This window comes from Harmonia axyridis, chromosome 4 (genome assembly GCF_914767665.1).
Source record: "Harmonia axyridis chromosome 4, icHarAxyr1.1, whole genome shotgun sequence".
Classification (NCBI taxonomy): Eukaryota; Metazoa; Arthropoda; class Insecta; order Coleoptera; family Coccinellidae; genus Harmonia; species Harmonia axyridis.
This window is the reverse complement of record NC_059504.1, coordinates 27,098,590-27,125,342: the sequence shown is the minus strand read 5'-3', so window position 1 is coordinate 27,125,342 and position 26,753 is coordinate 27,098,590. Positions and strand designations below refer to the sequence as shown.

The window sequence follows — 26,753 nt, the reverse complement described above, 5'->3', positions numbered from 1 at the left end:
GAAATAATTCACATATAACAAATAACAAAACAACAAATACAGTTACTGTAAAAATTCTAAATGTGGCCAATTTTAACATTACCAAAACAAATATAAAATAAACTGTTAAGTACGTAGAGTAATATATAAAATTTGGAGAATTTCAAAATAATAAAAAAAATTTATTCAAGTTGATATTTTTTTTAGGAAAACAGTCATTCAATTCAATGATGACTACCTATTTTGCCAAAAATTTAGGAATTCTTCATTGATAATCACATAAAAAAGATTAACTTATGCTTTTGAAAAAAAAAAAAATAAGATAAATTTAGTGTTTGGTCAAGCTTTTTCTTTGGCAAATTACAGTCTGATAGTGTCAAATTTTGAGAGTTGAAATATTAATCTCATGAAGTAATACTAAATAAATATCATAAAGAATTCGATCTGAAATTAAGGATTAAAAATAAAATAAAAGACTTCTTCACAAGAACATGAACTATTTCTGGAGATCTCAAATATATAGTTGATGCATGTGAAAAGCAGAATAAGATGCTTGATATCTGCACATCTATGGAAATTAAGTCATAACATCTCACATGTGCAGTTGAAATATTGAATTGATAAACTGGTGGTTACTGCCTACACAAGTTTATTAAATTTATGTGAACAATTTGTCTCTTCAGAAAGTAAAGCAAGCATTTTTTTGCAATTTGAGTTTTGAAGTAATTAATCTGTTCTAGGTATTCATGAAAATTGTTATTCTTCTTTTCTCATGAAAATTGACATGCACCAACCAAACGTTGAATAGCTGCTAGTAGCTCTACTATTGATTTGCAACTTATGAGTATCTCTAGTAATAATTCTGATCACTTCTTGTTGATAAAACTGTATTACAGATTTAGATTCTATGATATCTCTAAACTTCATAATTTAATGACATGTCACATTGCGCAAAATAGGTTATGATACTTGTAAGTTTTCCTAAATCAGAATGGGAGCACTCTTTGCGCTCAAAAAAGCACCTAGCTATGTTATTAATTTCAGCTTAGATTACAAAAGATCACCAATCTTCTTGGATAAACAAAAATAATAAAACAGTATGGTATCCGTTTTGATCACACCTAATAAAAAATGAATTCTACTTATTCTCTGCATCTCGAATCGCGTTATTATAGTCTAGACTGTATGTTTTCTTCTGTGTGATCTCCTCGATATTCTGTGCAGTGCAATCCTGGCCAATGTGTGCGGTGGACCCGCAGTTGTAACAACCTGTCGGTTGTCTAGGAGCAAATTGGGGGCTAGAATAGAGAATGGAGACATAAGGAACTGTGTAGGGTGGTATTGTGTTTTCGGTATTCTGATAGTTAGGAAATGGAGCATTGAAATGCGGTCTGCAGTAAGGCTGTGTTGTATATTGAAATATAGACCTGTTAGGAGGCATCTGGTTGTAGGTTGCAGGGTAACTTGTATAAGGCACCGTACAGTTATTAAAAGCTGGAGGTGGGGGGGTAGTATCACACATGGGAGGCAGGTTATTTATAAATGCCGTGGGAGGAGGGGGTGGTGGAATGCCGTTCATCCTGGGTTTTTCCGGACCCCTGCCAGGTCCGTGAGGCATGACTGTAGGTGTTTCAGGCGGAGATTGGTTCAAGCTGCTATTGCTAGAAGAATTCGAGTGATGTAAGGAGTTTTCCCCCTCCATATTCAGTGCTTGCATTTGCTCCAACAGATATGGTACGGGTATTTTATGAGAGTATTGCGGGGGGTAGCAGAGACCATTTGGCGGTTTCAGGTTGTCTGGTAGCATTCCTCTTGGTGGTACCCATGGAGTGTCGGTTATTTGAGTATCTGGCAACTGGGTCAACTGAGAAGAAAAACAGAATCAATTTTCAAGAGAAATCAAAAGATAAAGCAATTTAAGGAAATATTTAAAGTAATGACTTCGCGTCAGTAGCTTTTGAGCGCTTGTCCTTTCATTTCCTTTCCTTGTCCCTTGGTGATCACAGTTATATGTAGATGTGATTTATTATATCATTGTTGCCTGTTAATTCATCCCGATGAGGTGTGCAGATAATACGAGTCTCTTAAAATTCAGCGTGAACAAGAAGTTATTTTATCGTTGTACTGAAAAATTCGCAATTTAGTTTATGCTCTATCTGGTTTCACCAGTAACTAATAGCATTGTAGATAACATAGTAGGGTTATCATCTTCATGAAAATGATTTTCAAACTAGATAAAGCTCCCATTGATTATTGATATAATATGCCTAATAGCATTGTAGATAACATAGTAGGGTTATCATCTTCATGAAAATGATTTTCAAACTAGATAAAGCTCCCATTGATTATTGATATAATATGCCTAATAGCATTGTAGATAACATAGTAGGGTTATCATATTCATGAAAATGATTTTCGAACTAGATAAAGCTCCCATTGCCGCAATAACCTTACTTTCATAATATTTAATTTTTTATATTTTTTTTGAATGAACATTATTATTAATATTAATATAATTGGTCCTTTAGGTTGACCTCAGATGAATTCTTTTATTTTTGTGTGTTGAATTGAAAAATCTTGATTCGTTTTCCTCTACGATTTATGATGATTTCGGTATTCTTTGAAGTTACATTTTGCACCTTATATACTCATTAATTGAACTATTTTTAATGAATAGTTCTTTCTAAAACTTTTCCACACATCTTGAAATAATCCCAAAAAATAACTGAATTCTCAAGTAATATCATTTAAAAAAAAACAGAACATTTTTCGGTCTATGCAAATTTTCCATACAGAGATTATGTTACTACTAAATTCAGTCCTAAATATTATTTTCATTTCTTTCGGACGATGATTTTTTGACTACGGCAATAAAGAACGTCAATAAAGAATTGCTAACCACCTAGTGTCTTATCATTATTAAAATAATAAAGACAGGTTAGTTAATATTCTAAGATATACAAGATGAATCAATAGTGCTTGATCGGTTGATGACTATTGGAAATTTTGGGCTAGAAGAATGATTTGAGGAAATCAAATCAGACAACCACTGACCAACTTGACAGCTTCTTCGTTAATGTCAGTAATATTATAAAAAACCTAGGGAAAACTAATCTATGTCCAACAGATTTGATGAAAAGATCCTATATTATGAATTCGATGTTCTTCAACCCAGTAACCGAACAAGAAATAGAATCACTATTAATAATCTAAAAACAAAAAAAAAATATATACGAAAATACCTTTCATTATAAAAAAATGTGCTACATTTTTCATCATTCTGTTGGTGAAGATTGTAAATGCATGTCTTGAGAGGAAATCCCAACAAAAATGAACATTGGAAAGATCTATCCTATATAGAATAAAGGAGATCCTTCCACACCGAATACTTTTACAGATCAGGATGGAGACACAAAAAAGTTTCTAAAACACATTTCATCGATGACACAAATCTTCTGGCAAGAGTCCTTAAGGGCAGACCTCAAAATACACCGAAAATTGGTTTCAAAACAACAATTTATTACTAAATAAAACAAAAACCAAAATGATTTTGTTTCAGCCCACTCAACCCAATATGGAGAAACCAGAAAAAATCAAAATCGGAAATCAGGAATTTAACTTATCGGAGAATACCGAATTTCTGGGCGTCTATATTGATGCAGATATGAAGTGGAACACGCACATTACACAATTAGAAGGGAAAATAGCATCATCAATATATTTCTTCAGAATAACAGCATCATATTTGAATCCTAAATCACTAAAAATGGTTTATCATGCCATGATAGAATCGAGGTTGCGATATGGACTGGTTTTCTATGGTTCAGGTAACTTATCTTCACTTTTTGTTTTACAAAAAAAAGCAATTAGAATATTATGCAATTTGAAACACAACCAAACATGTAGAGGAGTTTTTCATCAAAAGAAGATTCTAACACTATATGCAATGTATATACAAGAATGCTTACTATTCTTCCACAAGAACAACCATCTTTTTGCAAAACATAAAAATATGAAGAATAGATATGGGACAAGAACACTTAACTACAACTACTCTAAATGCAGACTAACAACAACACAGGTACAATTAAAATATAGATGCCTTCAGATGTACAATAAATTACCAAAGAGAATACAGAGGATAGAAAGCGATGAAATATTTAAGAGAGAAATATTTGGTCTGCTGGTGGAAAATGAACCATACTGCTTGGAAGAGTACTATGGGATGGACCCCAGAGAATAACCACTAAACTTTTGACACTGTTTCATTTCATATCTTGTAGACTTTGTATATATTGAGATGATTTGAAATAAAGATTTCTATTACTATTACTATGCTTCAAAAAGACATTGATCGTCTGTTCAACTGGTGCACTGCCAATGAGTTACCTCTGAACATACAGAAATGTAAATACATAACTTTTAGTTTAAAAGTGGATACTTTTCAACATCCTGCATTCAATAAATAGCCATCAACTAACTCAATGCTCAGAAACTAAAGATTTGGGTATCTGGTTTGATCCTAAGCTGAACTTTGGCATACATTTGAACAAAACTGTACTACAAGCCAAAAGAATGCTTGGCATAATATTCCGCAACTGCCATGACTTTCGGAACATCGAATGCTTAATCAAACTTTTCAATTCTTTTGTAAGATTACGACTAGAATACGGTTCCTTAGTATGGGCACCTATATATAATGTACATATCCAATTGGTGGAATCATGCCAGAGAAAATTCATAAAGTATATGACCTACAAATTGGATGGTAGTACAGGGATGTAGCAACGAAATACTAATAAAAAGATTTTCTTTCTTATCTTTGGAAAGTAGAAGAACTTATTATCCATGCATTTTTATACAGGGTGGCCATTTGAAAACGAAACAGACGAGATTACAGACGAGAAATTTCTGTTTCGAGGGGGACAGCTTAAGATGTAGGTTACGGACGCATAGCGCTTCAACCCTTGCTGCTACAACCCCCACCCCCAATTTTTGAATAGGGAAGATGGGGTGAGTGATACCTCAATTTAAAGGTATTTTTATACTGATTTCAGCACAGTAATTGTTTTTTCATTTTATGCATTAGTTCTCGAAATATTCATGCGTTAGTTAGTTAGGAAGGAAGCCACAGTCATGGTTGTTTTGAAGCTCAAAATGTCGATTTTTCACAAAACACTACAAGTGCCATGAAAACACCACTTCATTTTCAAATACTTAGTTAAGAATATTTCGAGAACTAATGCATTAAATGAAAAAACAATTACTGTGCTGAAATCAGTATAAAAATACCTTTCAAATGAGGTATCACTTACCCCATCTTCCCTATTCAAAATTTGGGGGTGAGGGTTGTAGTAGCAAGGGTTGAAGCGCTATGCGTCCGTAACCTACATCTTAAGTTGTCCCCCTCGAAACAGAAATCGACCTGTCCGAGCATTTCTATCGAAAAACTTTATTTCGTCTGTAATCTCGTCTGTTTCGTTTTCAAATGGCCACCCTGTATATAAAATTATACATGGTTTGGTAGACTGTCCTGATCTGCTGTATAAACTCAATTTTCATATTCCACGCCAGAGTGGCAGAAGGGAGTCTTGCTTCTACTTACAATCAGTCAGAACAAACTTGGGCACCAATCCATACAATATGTAAAAAATTCAATGAAATGTGCTACATTGGTCATTTCAAATATAAAATAAAATCAGCTTTATTTCAAAATTGTGCCAGATAACGTATTTATGTACTTGTCATTATTTTTTCAAAACTTTATAATTTTGTAAAATAAAATTGTATTGGGTAGCTAGATTTCTATTACTCATTATTTTTTTGTTGATCTTCATTATTTTGTTGAAAATTTTTAATGGACAAAAAATTATTATTATAACAAAATATTGTCTTGTAATTGGGTTTTCTCCTGTTAGACAATAAAGGATTGTTTTTATTTCCCTATACTATGATACAAGTATACATAAGACATAATAATCAAGCCAAAACAGGTTCACCACAAATGGATTATTTCTAAATGCTGACAAGACGTTGAATAGACTTGAATTAAATATTCAGGAAACAGCCCTGAGAAGGATGTATCGTGGAATATAAGCTGTAGAAACCTGTTCCCTGTGACACTTATGACACTGTATGCAGTTATAATATATAAAAGATTAATATATGTGTCCAAAATGAACTTGTAGATTTGATAATGAGTGATACATTACCTGAGTATGTGACAAATGGAATATTAATATCATTAATTGACTTTGTTGAAGATTCAGGAAGAAAATTCAACTGAATGAAAGTTTAAACAAACAAGGAAAACAACAACAATAAAATCCAAGAAGTGAAGAGAAAACAAGATCTAGACAGAATGTACTATATTTCACACAGAACAATCTGGCCACACAATACCTGAACAGCTAACACTAAATAATAATTCCTTCTGATGATGTGAAATTTCTAGAAATTTGATTAGATTCGAAATGAAAAAAACAGATGGAGCCTCAACAAAAAACTAAATTCTATTATTTATACATTAAATGCAATGAAAAACCATGTTCAGAAGAGTACAATAGCACACTGTACACAGCCTCTTTCCAGTCTGTGATGTTGTATGGAATAATATTCTAGGGAAATAGCGTATTACAGAACAAAATAGTCACAACTCGAAAACAAGCAGTAAAAACAATATGTGGTATGAGATATAGGGATTCATGCAAGGGTGTATTCAAGAGAGAAGGAATACTGACCCGTCACTGCTATATATTCAATCGTAGAGAACTGAAAATAACAACAACACAAGGAAAACACAAAATAGCCTTATATATATTTTTTTTAATATGTATTTTTGACTCTTCCTATGCAATGTTACTTTGCCAATCAGGAAGTAAAGATTATTATTATTCAAATTTTCACAGAATCAACTGAACTCAGCGAATAAGCTCAAATTATTTTTTACTTTACAGGCATGTTCGAAAGTGGTAAAACACGATACCACCCTGTTTTTTCAAATGAGAATGCCCAATTTTTATATCATAGTCATAATCTCCATGAAATTCTGATTCCTAAATACCCCAGTTGTCATCATTTATCTGTTTATACCTACTAGTAATATCAATTGAAATAATATTTCAGCATAGTAGAATCATTAATTTTCACAATTCAAATGGGCACTCGAACTTGGAACACCAGATACATGGCTGAGCTTTTGAAAACGAAACAGATGAGATAACATCTAATGATGCAAAAATATATGTACCATTTGAAATAAGGAAGTAGTAGTCTATTTCCGGTATAACCAGAAGTTGAAGAGATCTGAAAATATCTTAAGGAGAAAGATCATTGTCTCAAACCCCAACATGCAAATTTTCAGCACAAAATTGTGACCAATTTTCTATAAACTCCTACTAGGCCATCGCGGTGAATCACCCTGTGTAATTGCATTGCACGTGAGCTGGAAATAAATCGGGAAGCCGCGATAGTTTTCAATCCAGAAAGACAGAAATACAATGGGAGTAATGGAGCAATGCATATGGGAAGCCAATATCTATTGTATTTGTGCCTATCTGGCTTGAAAACTATCGTGGAGTCCCAATTACTTTGTAGCTGGTGTACAGTGCATCCCATTTTCGGTGAGACAGCCAGGTTTCTCGCTTGTTATTTAAGATAGAGCCTTGCGGTTTTCACGTTCCTGTCCTACTTTTTCGTGAAATTTAAGTTGGTCTAATCAGATTTTGTATAACTGTTTCCGTTCAAGAGATACAGGGTGATTTTCGAAATTGATACTTTTCGGACCCCTCCTTTATCTCCGAAGTTATTAGAAATAATGCTGAGGTAAAAACTACGCCTGAATCAGAATTCTGCGTAGAATCCAGTGGCGTACTCAATATTTTTTTTCGGGGTATGGTTTTGAAGATTCAACACAAACTTATGTTTTTTTTTATGGAACACCATGTGTATCATTACTTCGTTGAATTCGTTATTTTTTTCCCTTCAAAATGTTATATGACACTATGTAGGTAGGATGTTCAGAATTGTTAAAAAAACACTAAAACATCAAATAATGATGATTTTTTGTAAATGGGCCATGAATTTTCTATGTTTCAATAAGGGGATTATTACTTTTGATTTTTAAAAGTAATAGGTCATTGATGATACAAACATCCTTGTAGTTATTATGGCTACTATGCATTTGGGAGCATTGTTTTATCAAGTAGGCATTGGAGGGAAAAAACCAATCTGATCTAGCTGTCATCGCTATAAATTATTGTTATCATTATTGATTCTTCTTTTCTATGGGAAATCCATTGCCCATTAACAAAAAATCATCATTATTTGATGTTTTAGTGTTTTTTTAACATTTCTGAACATCCTACCTACATAGTGTCATATAACATTTTGAAGGGAAAAAAATAACGAATTCAACGAAGTAATGATACACATGGTGTTCCATTAAAAAAAACATAAGTTTGTGTTGAATCTTCAAAACCATACCCCGAAAAAAAATATTGAGTACGCCACTGGATTCTACGCAGAATTCTGATTCAGGCGTAGTTTTTACCTCAGCATTATTTCTAATAACTTCGGAGATAAAGGAGGGGTCCGAAAAGTATCAATTTCGAAAATCACCCTGTATCTCTTGAACGGAAACAGTTATACAAAATCTGATTAGACCAACTTAAATTTCACGAAAAAGTAGGACAGGAACGTGAAAACCGCAAGGCTCTATCTTAAATAACAAGCGAGAAACCTGGCTGTCTCACCCAAAATGGGATGCACTGTACACCGGACCTAACACATAAATTGAAACAAAAAAAGGCATATTTCTCACCTCATCTTCAGGAAGCTTCAGATCGGTGGAATTGCCGAACATAGGAGGCAGACTAGAATGAGACACTGGATCAATAGACACTGGTTGAGAGAGAGATGGAAGTACACTGGCAACTGGGGGCGGAGCCAACACGTCCACACTAGGTAGTGGCGGAGGTCTGGCCGTAAGGGGTAAACGAACGTTGACAGTTGTAGTCCGGAGAGGTGACGTACTCCTACTATGTGTAGGAGTGCCTGCGTGGCTGACTAGCGGCGATATGGAAGGTGGTGGAGGAAATGGTGGTACCTGGAGGCGATTAACCTGTTAAAATTTCGATTCAACTTGTTGCATAAGTAAAGAATAAGGTACATATTAATCTTCGTAGGTGATATTATATTTGACTAGTCTTTATTTTTATTTTGAATATAAAAAATATGTACTAAATTCTTTTTCGTTATTTCTCTTAAGTAACTGCGTACCTGAAACTTTTGAATGGATAGCTTGAAATGATAATGGTTCATTATTGATCTGATCATTTCACATTGTGTGGAAATATGACTATGGTATACAATTTTCCTCATCATTATTATTTTATTATTCAGTACATTCTAATTATGACAAAACAATAGAATCTCCAACCTTGCCTTATAGAATTATTTAATTTTCACAGACATAAAATATGTAATGAATGGATAATACAAACAGAAAGTTGACATGACCCGTTCATTTTATCAAATCATTCGGACTATAGAAATTAAATTGAATTTCATCTATAATCCGAACACCTTTGTATTATAGATTCATTCCTAACGCGAACAAACACATTTTCATAAAAAAATGCTGTATTTTATATAAAAATATGTATTTTAAAGTAAAAAAATTCTCACAATATTCACCTACATCAAAAGAAACATACATTCTTTGAGTAACATTACAATTAATGGATTCTCAATTACTTCTTTTTACAAAATTGTCATGAGTTCTTTGAATAAGTTTTTTCATGCTCATAACGACAGCCTTTTGTAGAATTCTTCAGGTTGTTCGGATTATACATATCATTTTACCAATTGTTCGGATTATAGGGTAGATTATCTATACATAACTGTATTCCATTTGCAATATTTATTTATTTACTCAATCCCAAACTGAGAGTTAGAAGGTCGGTCAAATGGAGAAAAAGTTGCATGCATAGAAGCATTATCAAGCAGTTCAAACAAATCGAGATTATCAGGGCCGGTTATTGAGACATCATAAAAAAAGTAAATTCTGTCATTTTGATTTTTCCTTTTTTCCCACTTTATTTCAAATATTATCAAAAAATGTTACAGGAATTTTTTATTCGACAGTAAATTGTTCTCAATTTGACGTAATCAGATTTCGTATCCAACGTTTCGTGCTCTCTAGGCCACCCTCAACCTCATTTTTTTCAATACGGACCTGTATATTTTATGACACTTTTCGAAATAACTTTTAACGCTGAATTTAACGATAAATCATACAATGTCATTCAAAGTTGATTTTCAGGTGATTTTGACCCTTATCCAAATTTCTTTGGGTCGGATCTGTAGTGAATGCAATTTATCAATGCAATTTTATGTTAATAAAATAGTCAAGATACGCGAATACAATGATTTTAAATTTGAATACCAAGCCTTGCAAAACTTATATCGTAATGATATCAAAATAAAGTTCGATTCTGTAATTTGTTTCAACGGAACAATGCATTTTACAAAATGGTGGACATTTCGAACACTTACTTCATTCATTTTCATTTACTTTCGAATAATCATTCTATTTTTCTTTCATTAAATGATAATTCGTTCAATTATTATGAATTGAAATATGTGAATAATTATTACTTGTTTCTTGATTTGATTCTGATATGTTCCATTTGGTTCAAGATGAGTAATTTGATTTTCTCATCGAAATGTATTGCATGTTGTTAATTAAACTAAAGGTACCTAAATGTAATACAGATCCGACCCAAAGAAATTTGGATAAGGGTCAAAATCACCTGAAAATCAACTTTGAATGACATTGTATGATTTATCGTTGAATTCAGCGTTAAAAGTTATTTCGAAAAGTGTCATAAAATATACAGGTCCGTATTGAAAAAAATGAGGTTGAGGGTGGCCTAGAGAGCACGAAACGTTGGATACGAAATCTGATTACGTCAAATTGAGAACAATTTACTGTCGAATAAAAAATTCCTGTAACATTTTTTGATAATATTTGAAATAAAGTGGGAAAAAAGAAAAAATCAAAATGACAGAATTTACTTTTTTTATGATGTCTCAATAACCGGCCCTGATAATCTCGATTTGTTTGAACTACTTGATAATGCTTCTACGCATGCAACTTTTTCTCCATTTGACCGACCTTCTAACTCTTATGGTTTAAAAGTTACCAATACAATCCCATTGAAAAAGTGGCCACCCTGTATATCGCTCATCCAAAAGAAAAGTGTCACATCTCAAAAATCTTGAATTTCTAGATTCTTCCATTGAATTACTCCAAAATAGTTGAAGTTTTTACTGGAAAATCGTCACGTGAAAGTGACACATGCAACATCTATCAGTTAGTTATTTAAGCTTTCACGTGACGATTTTCCAGAGAAAACTTCAACTATTTTGGAGTAATTCAATGGAAGAATCTAGAAATTCAAGATTTTGAGATATTTATTTATTTTATTCAATTTAATATATACAATGTTCTACAGGTTTAAACCCAACTACAGAACAAGGAACATATGAAAAATAAAGTATATGTCACTTTTCTTTTGGATGAGCGATATAATAAAATACTAAATCCTCAAACATGCACCTAAGTGATTAAACACTTGTGGAGAGTATCCGCCAAAATATAAAGAAAATTCCATTCAAACCATACTAAATTTAACAATTACAAACACAACCAAAAAAAAAGTTAACCGATCAGCTCATAAACCAATTACACTTGCCATTCATAAAGGCCTTGCATTGCTTTGAAAATTTTCTGTGATCTATAATATTTTAAATGCTCAATGGTACTAAATAGTATGCTCTTGGGGGCAGTCGTGAAGCAAACCTTAAGCGTACATCTTTACTGGTGTTAGGCACCTGCAGCAATCTGTTTATTACACTACGAAAAGTGATATCATGTGAGATAGGTTTCTTTAAACATTCCTTCTTATGCATAAACAACAGCAGTGTATGAAAGTACAGTATCTGATATTGCATATGTCTTCCCCATAGAGAAGTCTGATAGGGTATCGTCTATCTTTCATATATACTCAAATAACCTTGAGTATACAGTTCTGAATTGTAGTCAGAGCTTCCAATGAACTCTCCCCAAATAAGTATTCCATATCTTAAAATTTATTTCACCGAAGATCTATATACCAAATACAACATTTTTTTACTTAAGAACATATTTGCGTCGGGCTGAGATTGGACAAGGAAACTCTTTTGCTGGGATGTATTTATCGAACAGCCGCGTGTAGTATTTCAAATTTTCTTTAATATTTGGATGATTTTTTATCAATGATATCCTCAAACTATGATCATGTAATTATCGCCGGGGACATAAACGAAAATCAACTGATTGTGAGCAATTTTACTGATTGCATGGAATCTTATGGTCTGAAACAGCTAATCGATGAATCAACACACATAATGGCCACATCCCATACTCTGCTTGATGTGATTTGTTCTAGTAGGCCTGAATTGGTAATTAATTCTGGGGTCATTGATCATTCCATGTCTGACCATAGGGGTGTATTTTGCAAGATAAATTAAAAAAAAAGATTAATAGGCCAGAGTTGATACGTTATCGTGATTTTCGTAATTTTGAACTGCAGGACTTTTTGTCGAACCTTTCTGGTGCATGTTTTGATGATGTTCTCTGTATTGTTGATATTGACTTGAAGATCTCCAATTTTTGTCGTTGTTTTACAGACCTATTCGCCCTACATGCCCCATATTTTGAATCGAGAGTTTCTAAGCAGTTTGCTCCTTGGATAACCCCAACCGTGAAAAACATGATGAAGTTGAGGACCAAGGCCCTAACAAGATATAAGCTTACAAAGAACTGATAGCTGATTGCAGATATTATATTCGTCTGCGAAATGCTGCTACATCGACTGTGCAAACGGAAAATTTAGTTACTTTTTTCATGTTCTCCCATACAAATCGTATAAACTGGTCTATTGCGGCATTTATTTATTCTATGGTAGGAAACCTGGCATTTATATCATCTTGGCACATCCAGATCCTCATAGACTGGTAGTCTTTCTCATCCAATGCAAAGTTTTTTCTTCATAATCTGCCAAAAGGCTGCAGCGGAACAAACATAGTAAATTGTACTACAGCCCTTTTTTGTTTTACTAATAAATGTTGTCTGTATATTATCTTGTAAGTCATATTGTTCAATGATACTCTTAGTTATTTTGTCAGCCGACATGTTCTGCTTCAAGTTACAATCTTAATTCTGGGTTGTCCCATTTTAGTTAATTCGATTTCATAATTGTCATTCAACCTCTATTTAACAGATTTTTCCAATGCCTTTTTTTGTTGGACATGCAACAATTACAGATCCAAAAAGAATATCAGCATTTTTGTAATTCCGGCATTTTGCGCAATTATTTATCCTTATCCTTCATTGTGTTCAGAAGAATAACAGCATTTTGGTAATTTCGTCATTTTACGCAATTAAACTTTAATACTCCCGATTTCATAAGCAAACATTTAATTTCGGATGCTGTACATCCAGAACAGCTATTGCATATTAGCCTTCTAAGAGTCAATAGGCGTACACGGATATCGCACTGCCTTATTTGGATGAAATGTTTTTTTGCATTATGAGGACTCACTTTTATCCATTTTGAATTATTTTCTGCATGTTACCAACTTTCAATGGTACGCCATTGGTAAAGTGAGAATGAAGATAGTTTATTTGCCATCATTCTGTTTCTTGTTGTATGTGAATCTTCGGCAGCCTACGTTTAGTTCTTATCGTTTTTTGCAGATGTTGGATATTTTGAATCAATTTTTGTCGTCCGGTTAGCAGAATAAACCAATAAAATCCTGATTTCAATTTTCAATCCAACTTCACCAATACACACCCCGATACTGTGATACCTCATTCAGCTTTTTGATGTTTGAAATTCCTTAAAGGACGGAAATATCGGTAACTTTGCGGAGGAATAACAAACAACAACGGCTCATCTCAGCGTCAGAAATGATAACCAATATTTCTTGAGTATTTTATCCTTGAATAAGTAGTTGAAAATATTCCTTATGCTACCCCGGAAGTTTTGATTGAATTGCTTAATTAAAACTAAAAAAACATTAAATAATGTACAGAAGTGAAATCATTGAATGAAAAGGATAATTGGACTTGGAGATAGTATAATAATTTCAAATGGGTAATTTTTCTATGTTTTACATGAGCAATGTAAAAATAGTTTCATAACCTACAACAACCATTAATTTCAAATAATGATGAAAAAAGGTTCCTAATTATGATGATGGGATCAAAATAATTATAATATTCGTGAAAGAAATTTTAATGCTTACAGGTGCAGAATGTTGAAATTTTTTTATCAATTGTAATTACAGTACAATCCTGATTATCTGAATCGCGATTGTTTTATCCGAAACAAACTATTAAAAAAAAAATCCCGATTAACAGAAAAAATTTGAATTATACGAAACGCATCTGGGATTCACCCATACTCCTAGGTGGTTCCCCTTCGGGGTTTCACGGCAATACGACGGTCTAAAATGCGAAAAGTTTTGGTTAGCCGATAGACAGTGTAGTTTTATTCTCAAATATTTTATAAAATGCAGTGTCAGAGCAATAAAAGTAAACTCCTATTATCCCAAAAAAAATTCGGACTAACCGAAATTTCAATTATCCAAAATCACTTTGGTCCACATTATTTTGGATAATCGAGACTGTACTCTATTTATTAATATGATACAACTACTTCCTATGGTTCTTTTCAACAGATACTTTTTATAATTATATGATCTACATTCCTAAAATAATATTTGGCATACTAATGGCGTAGCTAGATAATCAATTGCAAATGAAAAATAATTATTTAGTTTTATAAAGAAAAATATTCTAGATCAAGGACTCCCAATTATAAGGGCGCCGTTTATGGATCACCTTGTACTTTGATAGCTACGCCACTGTCAATACTATTAATCTGCAATACGACTGATTTATTTCAATTATCTTTTCACCAGAACATAGCTTAAAAAATGCCATAGAAAATGTTTCACAAAAAAATAATCAATATAACAAAATTAAGAATAATCTGTTTTGTTGATTTTAATTATTTTTTTTGTAAAAAATTTTCTATGGCACTAATGGTACTAAGGTACTAATGTACCTTTTCAGCCTGCTTTATGAATATATCCTTTTTGTATTGATGTGATTTTTTTGTTAGTTTTATTTCTAAGTTTATCATACCTCTGGTGCTCCGCAGTGGACTCCTGGACGATTCCAAATAGTGGCAGTATAATCCAGGGGCTGCTGAGGTGGCACCATAGGATGAAGACTAGACAAAGGTATTTTCAAGTCACCATAAGACATGGTCATGTTGGCTTTGACAGGTATTGAAGGATTTTCTGTTACCACCTGAAGAGATATTAAATTCATTCAATGAAATATCTTCATAGTGAATATTGCAATGGTGATCCACCAAGAAGAATGATAGTTTTAAATATTTGAATAAATGAAATTGATGCAAAGAACTTGAATTTCTATGGAACTACTTTCAAACCAATTTGAGGTTCCATACAAAATTTCATCAAAATCGGAGAAACAGAATGTGAGATATGGATCACCTATGGCCCAAACAAAACACTCACACCAAATTTTTCCTCTCACAAGAGTTTCTGGGCGACTCATAGAAACAAAACCATAGTTGCTCAGAATGGTCTGAAATGTATTTTATGAGAGAAAATTTTGAAATACAGGTTCAAAGTCTCAAAGTCCTTATTATTCATCAAAAATATGCTTCTTCAGGCAAAAATTGAAATGAAATCTATTACTATTTATCCAAATAAAATTTCAATCCAATTATCAAAATACACTTCTCCAATTATTTTAGTAGGCAAAATTGTGATTGTTCTAATTAAAATATTTTGATATTCACACATAGTCATTCAAGGATCAATCTAAGTTAACACAAATTTTGATAAAGTGGAAGGAAATAATATATTGGAAACTTACCGTTGCCTTGAATGAAGGAAATCCAAACCCTGGAGGATATCCATACATGCTTGGTTTAGGTGAGAACCTGTTCTTATGTTCTTTATAGTCCACCAAACGATTCAATAGATTACCAAAAAACAATTTCTGTTCAAAAGTAAATGCAGGATGATGTAATGCCATTGTATACAATAATAAAAATTCACTGAGTAAATTATCACTTTTTACACTAGTTTTAAGGAGAAATTCTTCCACACACTCTGTCCTCAAAAAATTTTTATATAACCAATTAGCTACAGTGTAGTTCCTACTACTTAGAAGTGATAAATATATTAATACACGATGTCTAATATTATCATCTAGAAGACTTTGATTCAAAGATGTATCTTTAGTTAATTTTTCATAATCATTAGCTAAGAGAGCTGGACCACGAAGCTCCTGATACGTATGTTTACCAATTTCCTCCACACAACTTCCTAGAAACCGTAATTCGAAAGGGAGACACATATTTAACAAATCATATAATACATCTATCCTTTTATAACTGTCCAAGTCTTTGAACCATAATAACACATCTTCTTTACACACCATCTCCAGAACTCATTGAAATTACAATACAGGTTGCTACAAAATTATAAAAAAATAATTCAATTTGTTTCATAACCTTAAATGTTCAACTTACATCAGATGCATTCATAATAAAATTTGTTTCACTTCTTACTCAGTCAGACATTTTATAGGCAAAATATATCACAATATTGTTTAAAACTAAAATTGCTTGTTGGAAAATACAGATTTGTTGGACGAATGTCTACTGACAGAGGAATAAAGTCGTATGACTCTTTGATCAACAAGCATTCCAATTTTCCAGGATGAATAATTCTTATACGAATTACATCAGTTCCAACTTCTTTATCAGAATTTATTTGATAATATATGTTATTTTCACTTAAAATTTAATGTTTCTATCAATCCTTCCTTGCATCCACAAATCTAGAATAATTATCACAAGATTCCACTGAGCAACTATCAACATCATTTATTGAGGCGCCAAAATTGTCAAATTCAAATTAACATATTTTCATCTGTAAAAATATTGTTACTCATATCCTAATCATTAAATTTTATATTGAAAAATAATTCAAATTTGTTCAATCCAATCGTTTCATAATATAATTTTCCCTTGATTTATGACTGAAACTGTAAATAATTCAACAGACGCTGACCTAATTTCCCTCTTATGCATTCTTATGTATGCCTATGCATTACATCTCTGTGAAATTTCTGAAACCACAGAAATAAATTTTGTTTTACAAGTAATGAGGACCATTACAAGGACGTAGAAATGAGGGGGGTATATATATTTGATAATGAGGGGGTATATATATTTAGTGTTCTGTGGGTTAAATACCCCCCCCCCCATTGACCTAATATAATAGGTCTATGCTCGCCCCCTAGATTTCCAAACTATAAAATTTCAGAATTCGCGCAAAGACGAAGAACGAAATTATTTCCATAAAATGAACCAATAATAATTTTTCTTTTCTTTGAAATCGGCACGACTGTAAAAAATTGGAGCCTTTTACGGTTTATGAGTTTATTACTTTCAAGATGATTATTTTTATTGCACTACGAGGTCGTATATAATAATAATAATAATATGTCCGAGGTTTATTATTTTCCTTTATCTATCCACTTAGACGGCGTCGCCCCTTGTTTTGCCATCTGTGGTTTTTGCATTCGTCATCGGTTTTTTGTATTATTCTCGTCACAATATTTCAACACCGGAGTTATCCAGATTCAAAGAAAAATTGTCTGGGCTGAGTTGTACAAATTAAAATGTGTTTCATTCAAATTGCAATTTATTTGTGAAGATCTCAGTTTTGAATTCGACTATACAAGGTGTTCCTGAAATTGGAGATACAAACGGAAATTACAGATTCCTCGGACCATTGAGAAAAGGTCCTATAACAATTTAAAGTTTTCATCAATTCATCATGTGATATGCTAATTTTGAATGCAAATCTACACAGGGTGATATTTTTTGTGGAAAAGTGACCGTTACTTTCCTCCAGAACTTCTTTTTATTGAACCAAGGTAGTTTAGAAATATGTAAAAGAAACCTTGGTCCAGTACTACACTTTTGGGTTGGTGGAAACTTTGATTTCATTTTTGAAATATCAAAGAAGACGCTTTAATAATATCCCACACCATAAGAAGCCGACTACTAAACGGGATGAAGTTTAGAGATAATGCCGACAAGCTTGATAATCGTAAAAAACTCGTGCAAATAGGGGAGCGCGAAATATACAGATTGGAACTTCATTGGTTATTTTAAATATTATTGAGGAATCTTTCTCTATACTTTCTGTCTAATTGTTTTGGACCGATGAGGGCACTGTGAAAAAACCATTTAATACTAAATACTTCTCAAAGTTTTTCGATTTAATAAGCTATATCTATATATTTGAGCGCAATTATTCGGTTTTTTTCAAATCTTGTCAAATTTATCAAAGGACATTTTGCCGATTTCATCAAAAAAGCCCTTAATTTTCTGAAAGTACGGTAAACTATAGTAGAAAGACGACAAAGCTCTTAAAGGTGCATTTTAGTACCTATTTGTATTTACACAACTAGTTGAGAGCCCTTATTCGATATCAATAAAATTGCTGTTTGGCAATTTATTTATTTTACTGCTAAGTGGTATTTTCACTAAGAAAAAATTTTTTTGTCAAAAAGTATGTCTTGTTTCATTAACTTACTTTGCGGCCCGGCAAAATGTCCGATTTGCCGGTCCTGAATATATTATCTTCATCATATTCAGAGGTATTTAGTCTATAGTGCGGCTTAAATCAACTTTGTTATAGAATTGGTATATTAGTTAATTCCAGATGATAGGCCGGTTTTTTCACATAGGAAAAAATAATTAATTCTTACAGAGCAGATCTTGTTGCAGCTTATTTATTATTCACATGTGAAACAACCCGCTCATGTGATAAACTATAAGCATTAAATTTTCTCCAGCAAAGGGTTGTTAGAACTTGCAAATTATAAATTAACATTTTTTACAGTTTATTTATTTGATATTATTGCTTCTGCTACTGATACAATAATTCATCACATGGATTTGAAGTGAAACAAGTAATAGAAGCATCCTTATATTTAGCAAATAGTAACACAACTGCAGATTATTTTGCAATTTTTAGGACTAATATTTCCAAAATATTTGAGATACAAACTGATGATATATTTGTTTAAGTATCCAATGATATAACTGAAGAAGTAGCTATTTAAAACTCAAGGAAAGCCCTCTTCATCTTCTTCTGCCATTTCTTTAGCTAGCTCTAAATCCTGTTGTTCGCGCTCACGTCTTTCCTCAGCAGATTCTAGTTCTTTGCCATAAGCTTTGGGTGGATATCTCATTGCTTTGACACTTTGGTTATGTAAATCTAAACAGAAAGATATTCTCTGGTGGAAAGCTAACTGAGGCTCTTTTGTGCAATAAATATCATTGCTTTCCTTGCTCCTCATATAACCTCCTTCTGGATCTAAAGTAGCTTCAATAACACCATCTTTTATTGCTTTGGCTACTATAAACTCAGCATCTTCAGCTGAATCCAAACCTAATTTCTTTGCAATGTCCTGGGGAGATATTCTAGAGTAGGACAATCCAATGGAACGAATAGCTGTTTTGATAACATTGTGTCTCAAACGTAGAATAAGTGTGTAAGTATGATCTAGTCTGAACTGTGGACCAAAATTCTCCAATACTTCACCAAATCTTTGTAGATTGCCCATGCGTACAGCTTGAGTAAGTTGAAAATACGGTCCTAAAGAATGCCTCACACTAGCTTCTCTGAATATTTGTCTCTCGGGTATATCTCCCAGTAATAATTCAACAACAACCAGAAGCTTTTGGACAGTTTGCCTGAAACCGATGGCAGCATTTTGGGGTGCTTTACGCATTGCTTGGACCAAATGTTTTCGGGCAATACTGTATTCAAGTCTGGCAGCTTTGATTCTTCCTAGATAATATAAAAATCTTGCCCATTCATTGTTACTAGCAGTTTCTGGGAAGATACATTTACTTACTAATTTATCAGCTTGATCATACAACGAATAATGAAGATAATTTCTCAATAAACAATTAATTAGTACTGCTTGCCCCTCAAAATCATTTCTCAAAGTTGCAGTTCTTAAACGAGCATGAAGAAAAGACCTTATAGTGTCAAGTCTATTAGTCAATTCTGCCACTCGGGAGTGGTAAAAATAGCACTTTGCAGCAACTAGATCCAAAGTACGTCTGTTTTGCGAAGTTACTTTTCCCATTAACAACTCTGAGCATTTTGCTGCATCATCTAGATTGTTAGTGTCAATTAAACGAACCAGAATCAACAAATGAATATAAGTATCTACTTCAGGCAGAGGAGTTTTGGTTGCAGATCTCGTTCTCTGAGTTTGTGTCTCCATTTCATTTCCTCCTGAACTATCTTCGACATAGGACAACATTATATCTCTTTCATACTGTGGATAAACTTGTGTGATGAGTCCTCTTAGAACAGCACCATTCAACTTTCTTCTGGTATTCGGTAAGCATCTCAAAACTCTCAAAATGAAACGGTTCTCCTTGTTACTCACTCCCTTTTCAATTTGTCTTACTTGCTCTCTAAGTTCTAAGAGACTTTGGAGATCAATATCTCTTTTGGAGTCCCCAGCTTCTAGACCTGGTGGACTATCAGCATTTTTCATTTCAACATCTTGTATTTCAACGACCATTTTACAAACTTATAAGAATTTTCGAATCAACAATAAAAGAGCTTTGCGAGATTGTGATGACTATCGAAATATGAATGTCAAATTGTCAAATCTTCAAATTTACTTGACACTGACTTAGGATGACAGCTACTTCACAGAATAAAATTAAATTTTAAAAATATTTATTACTGATGGGAACTAGAAAAACATCAAAACCAGTTTAAAGTAATATAAATACGAATATGGTCTATTCTTATATTTGAAAAAAATTTTTTCTGTATGGAATTGAACTTATTTCCCTCAACCACAAACTTCATAAATAAACATAGATAAGTAGATAATAAACACAATTTTTATTAGTCTATGTCTCAAACAAATATATAAATGTCATATTTGAAATATTAGATACTATTTTAGTATTTTGTAATAAACAATTCTCTCTTATACACAGTAACATCATTAGATTCCAATGAATAAGTTTTATTTTATTTTGGTCTGGTTTTCTAATTTAGGAACCTAACAACTAGTTATGATTGTCTTTGTTATTAATATATCTCAGATTTCCTAAGAATCAAATCAGGGCTAGTTCTGAAATGGATAAAGAAAGGTAAATAATTTTGGATTTGTACATTCTAAATTATAATCTAAGCGTGTATGAATATGTGTTATTTCAGATTTTCTCTACTACAGCTGGATCCTGGAGAAATATATTTTGAGGACTTCAGTGTTATTTTTATACCCGCAGGAACAACAAAACGTTCTTATGATTCTAAAAAACAGGATGGTAGATTGAAAATGTGTTCTAAATCTTTAGTATTTGATCCGAAAGATATCACTAAACCTTTACTGAAAATACCATTGAAAGATTGTACTGTTATAGAGCACTGGAAAGGTAGTTCAAAATTTATTGACAGTAAGAATGTACTGGCTGTGAATTCAAAAGAATACATTGAAATGTTTGAGAGCAATATAATAGCTCCATATGCTTATCAAGGACCAGCTAATTTTTTATTCATTTTGAAGTATGGTAACATAATTAATTGTCTACCTCAAATATGTCAGTTGCATAGAGCCAGTAGTCTGCCAGCAGCAGAACAAATTGATATGGTGAAAAAATTCAAATTTAGTACTTATTTTTTCAATAGAAAAATCAATATTTTCAGATAGCTACTATAGTTCATTCAAGACAAGCAAGAGTTAGTTTTGATCAACTTTGGTTAGATTTATATGAAAAAGTTATATTAGAAACGCAAGTTGATAAAGTGACTCCTTTAGTGGTGAATCCAGGACGTATTTTACTGTCAACTTCAAGGATATTTTTCCAGCCTTATAATAATGTTGAGTCAGTGAGTTTTGTTTATCAATTCTTATCCTTAGCATGATTAATTTGAACATAAAAATTTTAATTTTCTTTGTGTCATTACAGTGATAAGGATTCTATTATTCATTAATTAAACTATTCTATGAAAATTATGCAGTTTTAAAAACAAATAAGTTTTTAATAGACTTTTAGAGAATTCAATGAATGATTTTGTTTCATTTAGACTAACTAATTTAATTAAAAAAGTTTGTGGAATATCTGTAATCTCTTTTCAAAATATGTAATAATGATTCACTCCTTAAAATTTGTTTTTCAGTTTTAGTTAAACTAGTAGTTTTCTTGATGTAACATATTTTATTAATTTTTTTGTTCTTTAGCATCCTGTTATCAAAATAAATCTTAACAGTATAAAACAGATTCTTAAGAGGAGATTTCTACTTCGTCATACAGTAAGAAAAATTATTGATTTTCATACTACTTGCCAACTACTAATATATTTCCTAGGGCTTAGAAATTTACTCCAATGAAAATAGCCTCATACCACATATTTACGTTTCATTTTCAAGTCAGAAGGAAAGAGATAATTTTCATGATGAACTCATAAAACAACCTGAGTTCAAATTGAGCGAAATTACCCCCAGAGTTATGACTCTTCAATGGCAGAATGGCATTATTTCTAACTATGAGTATTTATTATATATTAACAGGTGAGATATTTCAAACTTTGTGTTCATCAAAGTTCACATCTAAATTTGTATGTCAGATTTCACTTAAAGAGTTGAGAGGTAGGGTTTCAATAGGAGTAGTCCATAAATTTTGAATATTCATTATTCATTTTCTCAATTCATTCTAGTTTAGGAGACCGCACAATCAACGATCTTACACAGTATCCTATCTTCCCATGGATCATATCAAATTATTCCAGTGAAAAACTTGATCTTAATAATACTGAAAACTATAGAGACCTCTCCAAACCAGTGGGTGCATTGAATCCCTCAAGACTTCAGAAGCTCATAGAACGTTATGAAGAGATGGCAGACAATAAATTCCTATATGGATCACATTACTCTACGCCAGGTTTCGTATTATTTTATTTAGCTAGATTGTATCCTCACTACGTTCTGTGTCTCCAAAGTGGCAGGTTCGACCATCCAGACAGGATGTTTAATTCCTTATCCGATGTTTATAAAAATTGTCTCAACAATATGTCAGACTTCAAGGAATTGATACCAGAATTTTATGACACAACACAAGAAGGGAAATTCTTAGTTAACAACATGGGAATCAATTTTGGATATAGATATAATGGCATGAAAGTTGGTGATGTCGAGCTCCCACCATGGGCAACAAATGCTAAGGATTTGGTGCAGAAATTGAGGGATGCATTAGAAAGCGATTTAGTTTCAGATAATTTACATAATTGGATAGATCTTATTTTTGGTTATAAGCAACAGGGTGAAGAAGCCAAAAAAGCCAATAATCGTAAGTATCTGTTTAGCTCATGGAATTTACAAGTGACAATTGACATGCCTGAGGTTCAAAGTCAGATGTCTAAAAATATTGGTATGTTCACATGATTAGATTTTGTTTGAGATAATTCTGGGACTTGGCTTAGCATGGGTCCTTATTTTGGCGCTATATAAAGAATTGACCAATCAACAGCCTAATTTTAAAATTTTCATTTGTTCTGTCAAAAGCCATTAGCTGATTTTCATTAATCTCAAAACGATATTGAAGGAAAGACGACGTGAGCGCCATAAAAAATGAAGCGGAAATTAAGTGAAAAGGGACTAACACCATTAAAATACAAAAAGGCTGGTTCCTTCAAAAGTTGCCACTTTAATCTTAAGTAGTTTAGACATCTTAGTCCAAAGCTTAAAATAAAAACTGAAAATCCATTTTTTTCCTGAAATTTGAAGTTTTATTTTTAGTTTTTTACTATCTGTGCTATGAAGGAAATGTTAATCTAGATTTGATCACCGACTTGAATCAAAGACATGCTTTGGAGGTGCAAATCATGGAATTTGGGCAGATACCGAAACAAGTATTCACTGTACCACATCCAAGGAAAAAATCGAAATTACTACTATTTAAAGAGCCTTTTGACTCTGAAAGAAAGGCAACTCCTCAAGGTTGGTCGAAAATATTGTAAAAAATAATCGGTGGAAATAATTATATATATTCATTTTAGAAAAATGGTTGAGCATGTCTGAAATCGAAGCTATTGTTTGCTTCAGCACTCATAAAAATACGGTTGGTGCTATTTTCATAGCTAAGGACCAGAATAATATTGTATCAGTTGGACATGATTCGAAACTGAAAGTGTTTTCTATCGAGTCTAAAAGACAGATTCGGAGTGCAAATATAGGCCACATGCCACTAAGTAGTTGTGTGCAGTTGCCAAATCTCAACATATTAGTCGTGGGCAGTTGGGACAATCAAATGTGAGTTTCCTAAATTGTTGTTTCACCTTTATCAAACTCCTGGTTGATAAATAAAACTTTAAGACAGATTTTAAAGAACTTCTATGAAAGACTTCGATACTTTCAAACTTTGAATTTCTGTGTGAAACTTAACACTGAAATTTGAATGTGCAATAAGATTCTATATATATATATATATAGCTTTTATTCGGTTGCCGAATATACAAACATAAAGACAAATAAGATTCTATATCTATTTTCACAGTACCAATTTCAGAAGTTTATAATTTGAATTTGAATTGAATACTCTTATTTCAGAAAAGTAAAGTTAATTCATTGATGGATTTTGAAGAGTTTTTAGCCAGAGATTCTTTTACAATAAAAACTTGTCACATGGTGCATTATTGTGTTGCAAAATCAATAATTTTTTTCAAGTTTAGTTATTTTCCAAAATATTTTTACTATCAAATATCACATAACACTCAGATAATGTTTTTTTGACAAAAATTTTGAGTGGACAACACTTCAATGATTGAAAAAACTATCAACATTACCTTCAACTATGATGTTTTCTTTCCTCGCACTTCCAAGCACGTGTTTTTGACCATGTCTTTTCACCATGGACCTTATGTAACATTTTCTACTTTAATCTTTTGTGAAAATCATAAATACACTTTAGATGAAAAAATAAAATTGAGCCCTGTAAACGAATTAAATGAAAGATAATGCTCCACTTTGCGTGAGTATCAAGGACAGTTATGATAAATTTTAACAAGAAGAATTTCATACTCTTAAAAGATAAATTCTAAGTTCTTAATTGATTGTAAAATATGGGAACACATATCTGAGACACTGAGACAGCCTAACACTTGCCATGCTAATGTGTAGTTGTTCACTGGAAAAAGCTACAACAACTTGGCTCTTGGTTTTTAAAGCCGGAACAAGTGATGGATGTAGCTCTCTCTGGGATGCACAATAGATCTTTAGGTCAAAATGCATGTGAGGTCGGATGATCAGCCCCCCTTCTTTAATCTAACCTACTTGTTGTATGTCCATTATGTTTTGATTTTTTATTATTCTTTTTATTCAGAAATCTCATTCATTTGAAATCTGTTCTAGAGTATTATATGACTTAGACTATGGTAAAATAACCGAAACAGTATTTGCTCATGAAGATGCCATAACATCTCTATCTTGGGGTGAAACTTCTAATCTTCTAGTATCCGGTAGTGGAGATTGTACTGTAAAAGTATGGAAGGGTTTGAATACAGATGGTGTTATTAAACCTATTCAATGTCTTTATAAACAACTTGATCACAATAGTCAAGTTAGCTGTTTAGTATTTGACCAGTAAGTTTTCCTTCCCAATATTCCAATGATTATTTATTTTACCTATTTTTTAAGGGATAATGTACATCTTGCTGTTGGTACTGAAGATGGTGAACTTTATATTTGGAAAACATCAGACTTTTCTTTGCACAAAAAGTATAAAGTGGATTCTTGCATAAAATGCATCGATTATAGTCCAGATGGGACTAAATTAGCACTAGGAGGAATGGATAAAGTATTTCAAATCATAGATACTACCACTGGATTGGCAGTGTTCAGGAAATCTTTGAATGCTGGTTTAACATCAATGAAATGGAGTAAATATCTTCTCATTGTAGGATGTGAAGATGGTCGTTTACTCATTTGGAATATTGTTGAAGTGAAGATGCTTTATGAATTCAAATCACATAAAGGTAATAAATTTATTTTATAGGATAGTAAATACTTCATTTTTATTCATTATTAGGTGCAGTTACTACAGTAGATATTGCTAAAGACGAATCATTTATATGTAGTGGAGGGGAAGATCATCAAGTAAAAGTTTGGCGCCCAAATAAAGGCTGAACTGTGTTATTCCTTACTATATATGATTGGATTTTTGAATTTTTATATATAGTGTATTTTATTAAAATTCTATATTTACATTTCTATATCTACATTTCTTTCTTTCTCCCAATCTTTTTCTAACGAGAGACCCAAATAAATTATTAATTCACCTATTAGATGTTTCTGGAGAAAATGCAGAATATGATATTGTTCATGATTTCTTATTCAGCTAAAATATTATATTTCCTAAGCTCTGGCACTTCCTGTTATACAAGTAATGAAAAACAGGTTTGTAAAAAAAAATTATTTCTTAGATATTATCAAGATTTTCATTCTCATTTTTCAAACTATTGCGTTAGTCCTAACAGTTTTCAAAATATTGAAAAAAAGATATTTT

At 32.3% G+C, this 26,753-nt stretch overlaps 3 protein-coding genes across 6 annotated transcripts; 1 reads left to right on the top strand and 2 right to left on the bottom strand.

Moving 5' to 3' along the window:
- Nucleotides 1-246: 246 nt before the first annotated feature.
- On the bottom strand, nucleotides 247-17,188 carry LOC123677682 (extensin). Of its 4 annotated transcripts, XM_045614352.1 has the most exons (6): nucleotides 16,665-17,188; nucleotides 16,004-16,606; nucleotides 15,239-15,406; nucleotides 8,801-9,100; nucleotides 1,407-1,843; nucleotides 247-1,277 (listed from the first exon to the last, which is right to left on the bottom strand). In XM_045614352.1, the coding sequence occupies exons 2-6, from the start codon at nucleotides 16,571-16,573 to the stop codon at nucleotides 1,118-1,120; spliced, it is 1,635 nt and encodes a 544-aa protein (XP_045470308.1). In that variant the 5' UTR covers nucleotides 16,574-16,606; nucleotides 16,665-17,188; the 3' UTR covers nucleotides 247-1,117. The 4 variants fall into 4 exon arrangements, with proteins under 4 accessions (XP_045470308.1, XP_045470306.1, XP_045470307.1 ...); XM_045614350.1 differs by having other exon boundaries at nucleotides 247-1,843; XM_045614351.1 differs by having other exon boundaries at nucleotides 247-1,843; nucleotides 8,801-9,085; nucleotides 16,665-17,184.
- Nucleotides 17,189-19,127: 1,939 nt separating this feature from the next.
- Nucleotides 19,128-20,869, bottom strand: LOC123678106 (probable 26S proteasome non-ATPase regulatory subunit 3). Its single transcript, XM_045614910.1, has one exon. It carries the CDS (start codon nucleotides 20,756-20,758, stop codon nucleotides 19,280-19,282), a length of 1,479 nt encoding a protein of 492 aa, XP_045470866.1. The 5' UTR covers nucleotides 20,759-20,869; the 3' UTR covers nucleotides 19,128-19,279.
- A 239-nt stretch (nucleotides 20,870-21,108) lies between these two features.
- LOC123677616 (protein FAN-like) lies at nucleotides 21,109-26,460 on the top strand. Its single transcript, XM_045614253.1, has 11 exons — nucleotides 21,109-21,344; nucleotides 21,412-21,844; nucleotides 21,901-22,083; nucleotides 22,436-22,507; nucleotides 22,563-22,765; nucleotides 22,912-23,540; nucleotides 23,990-24,190; nucleotides 24,250-24,502; nucleotides 25,601-25,831; nucleotides 25,886-26,223; nucleotides 26,277-26,460. Exons 1-11 carry the CDS (start codon nucleotides 21,331-21,333, stop codon nucleotides 26,372-26,374), a joined length of 2,655 nt encoding a protein of 884 aa, XP_045470209.1. The 5' UTR covers nucleotides 21,109-21,330; the 3' UTR covers nucleotides 26,375-26,460.
- The last annotated feature ends 293 nt before the right edge of the window (nucleotides 26,461-26,753 follow it).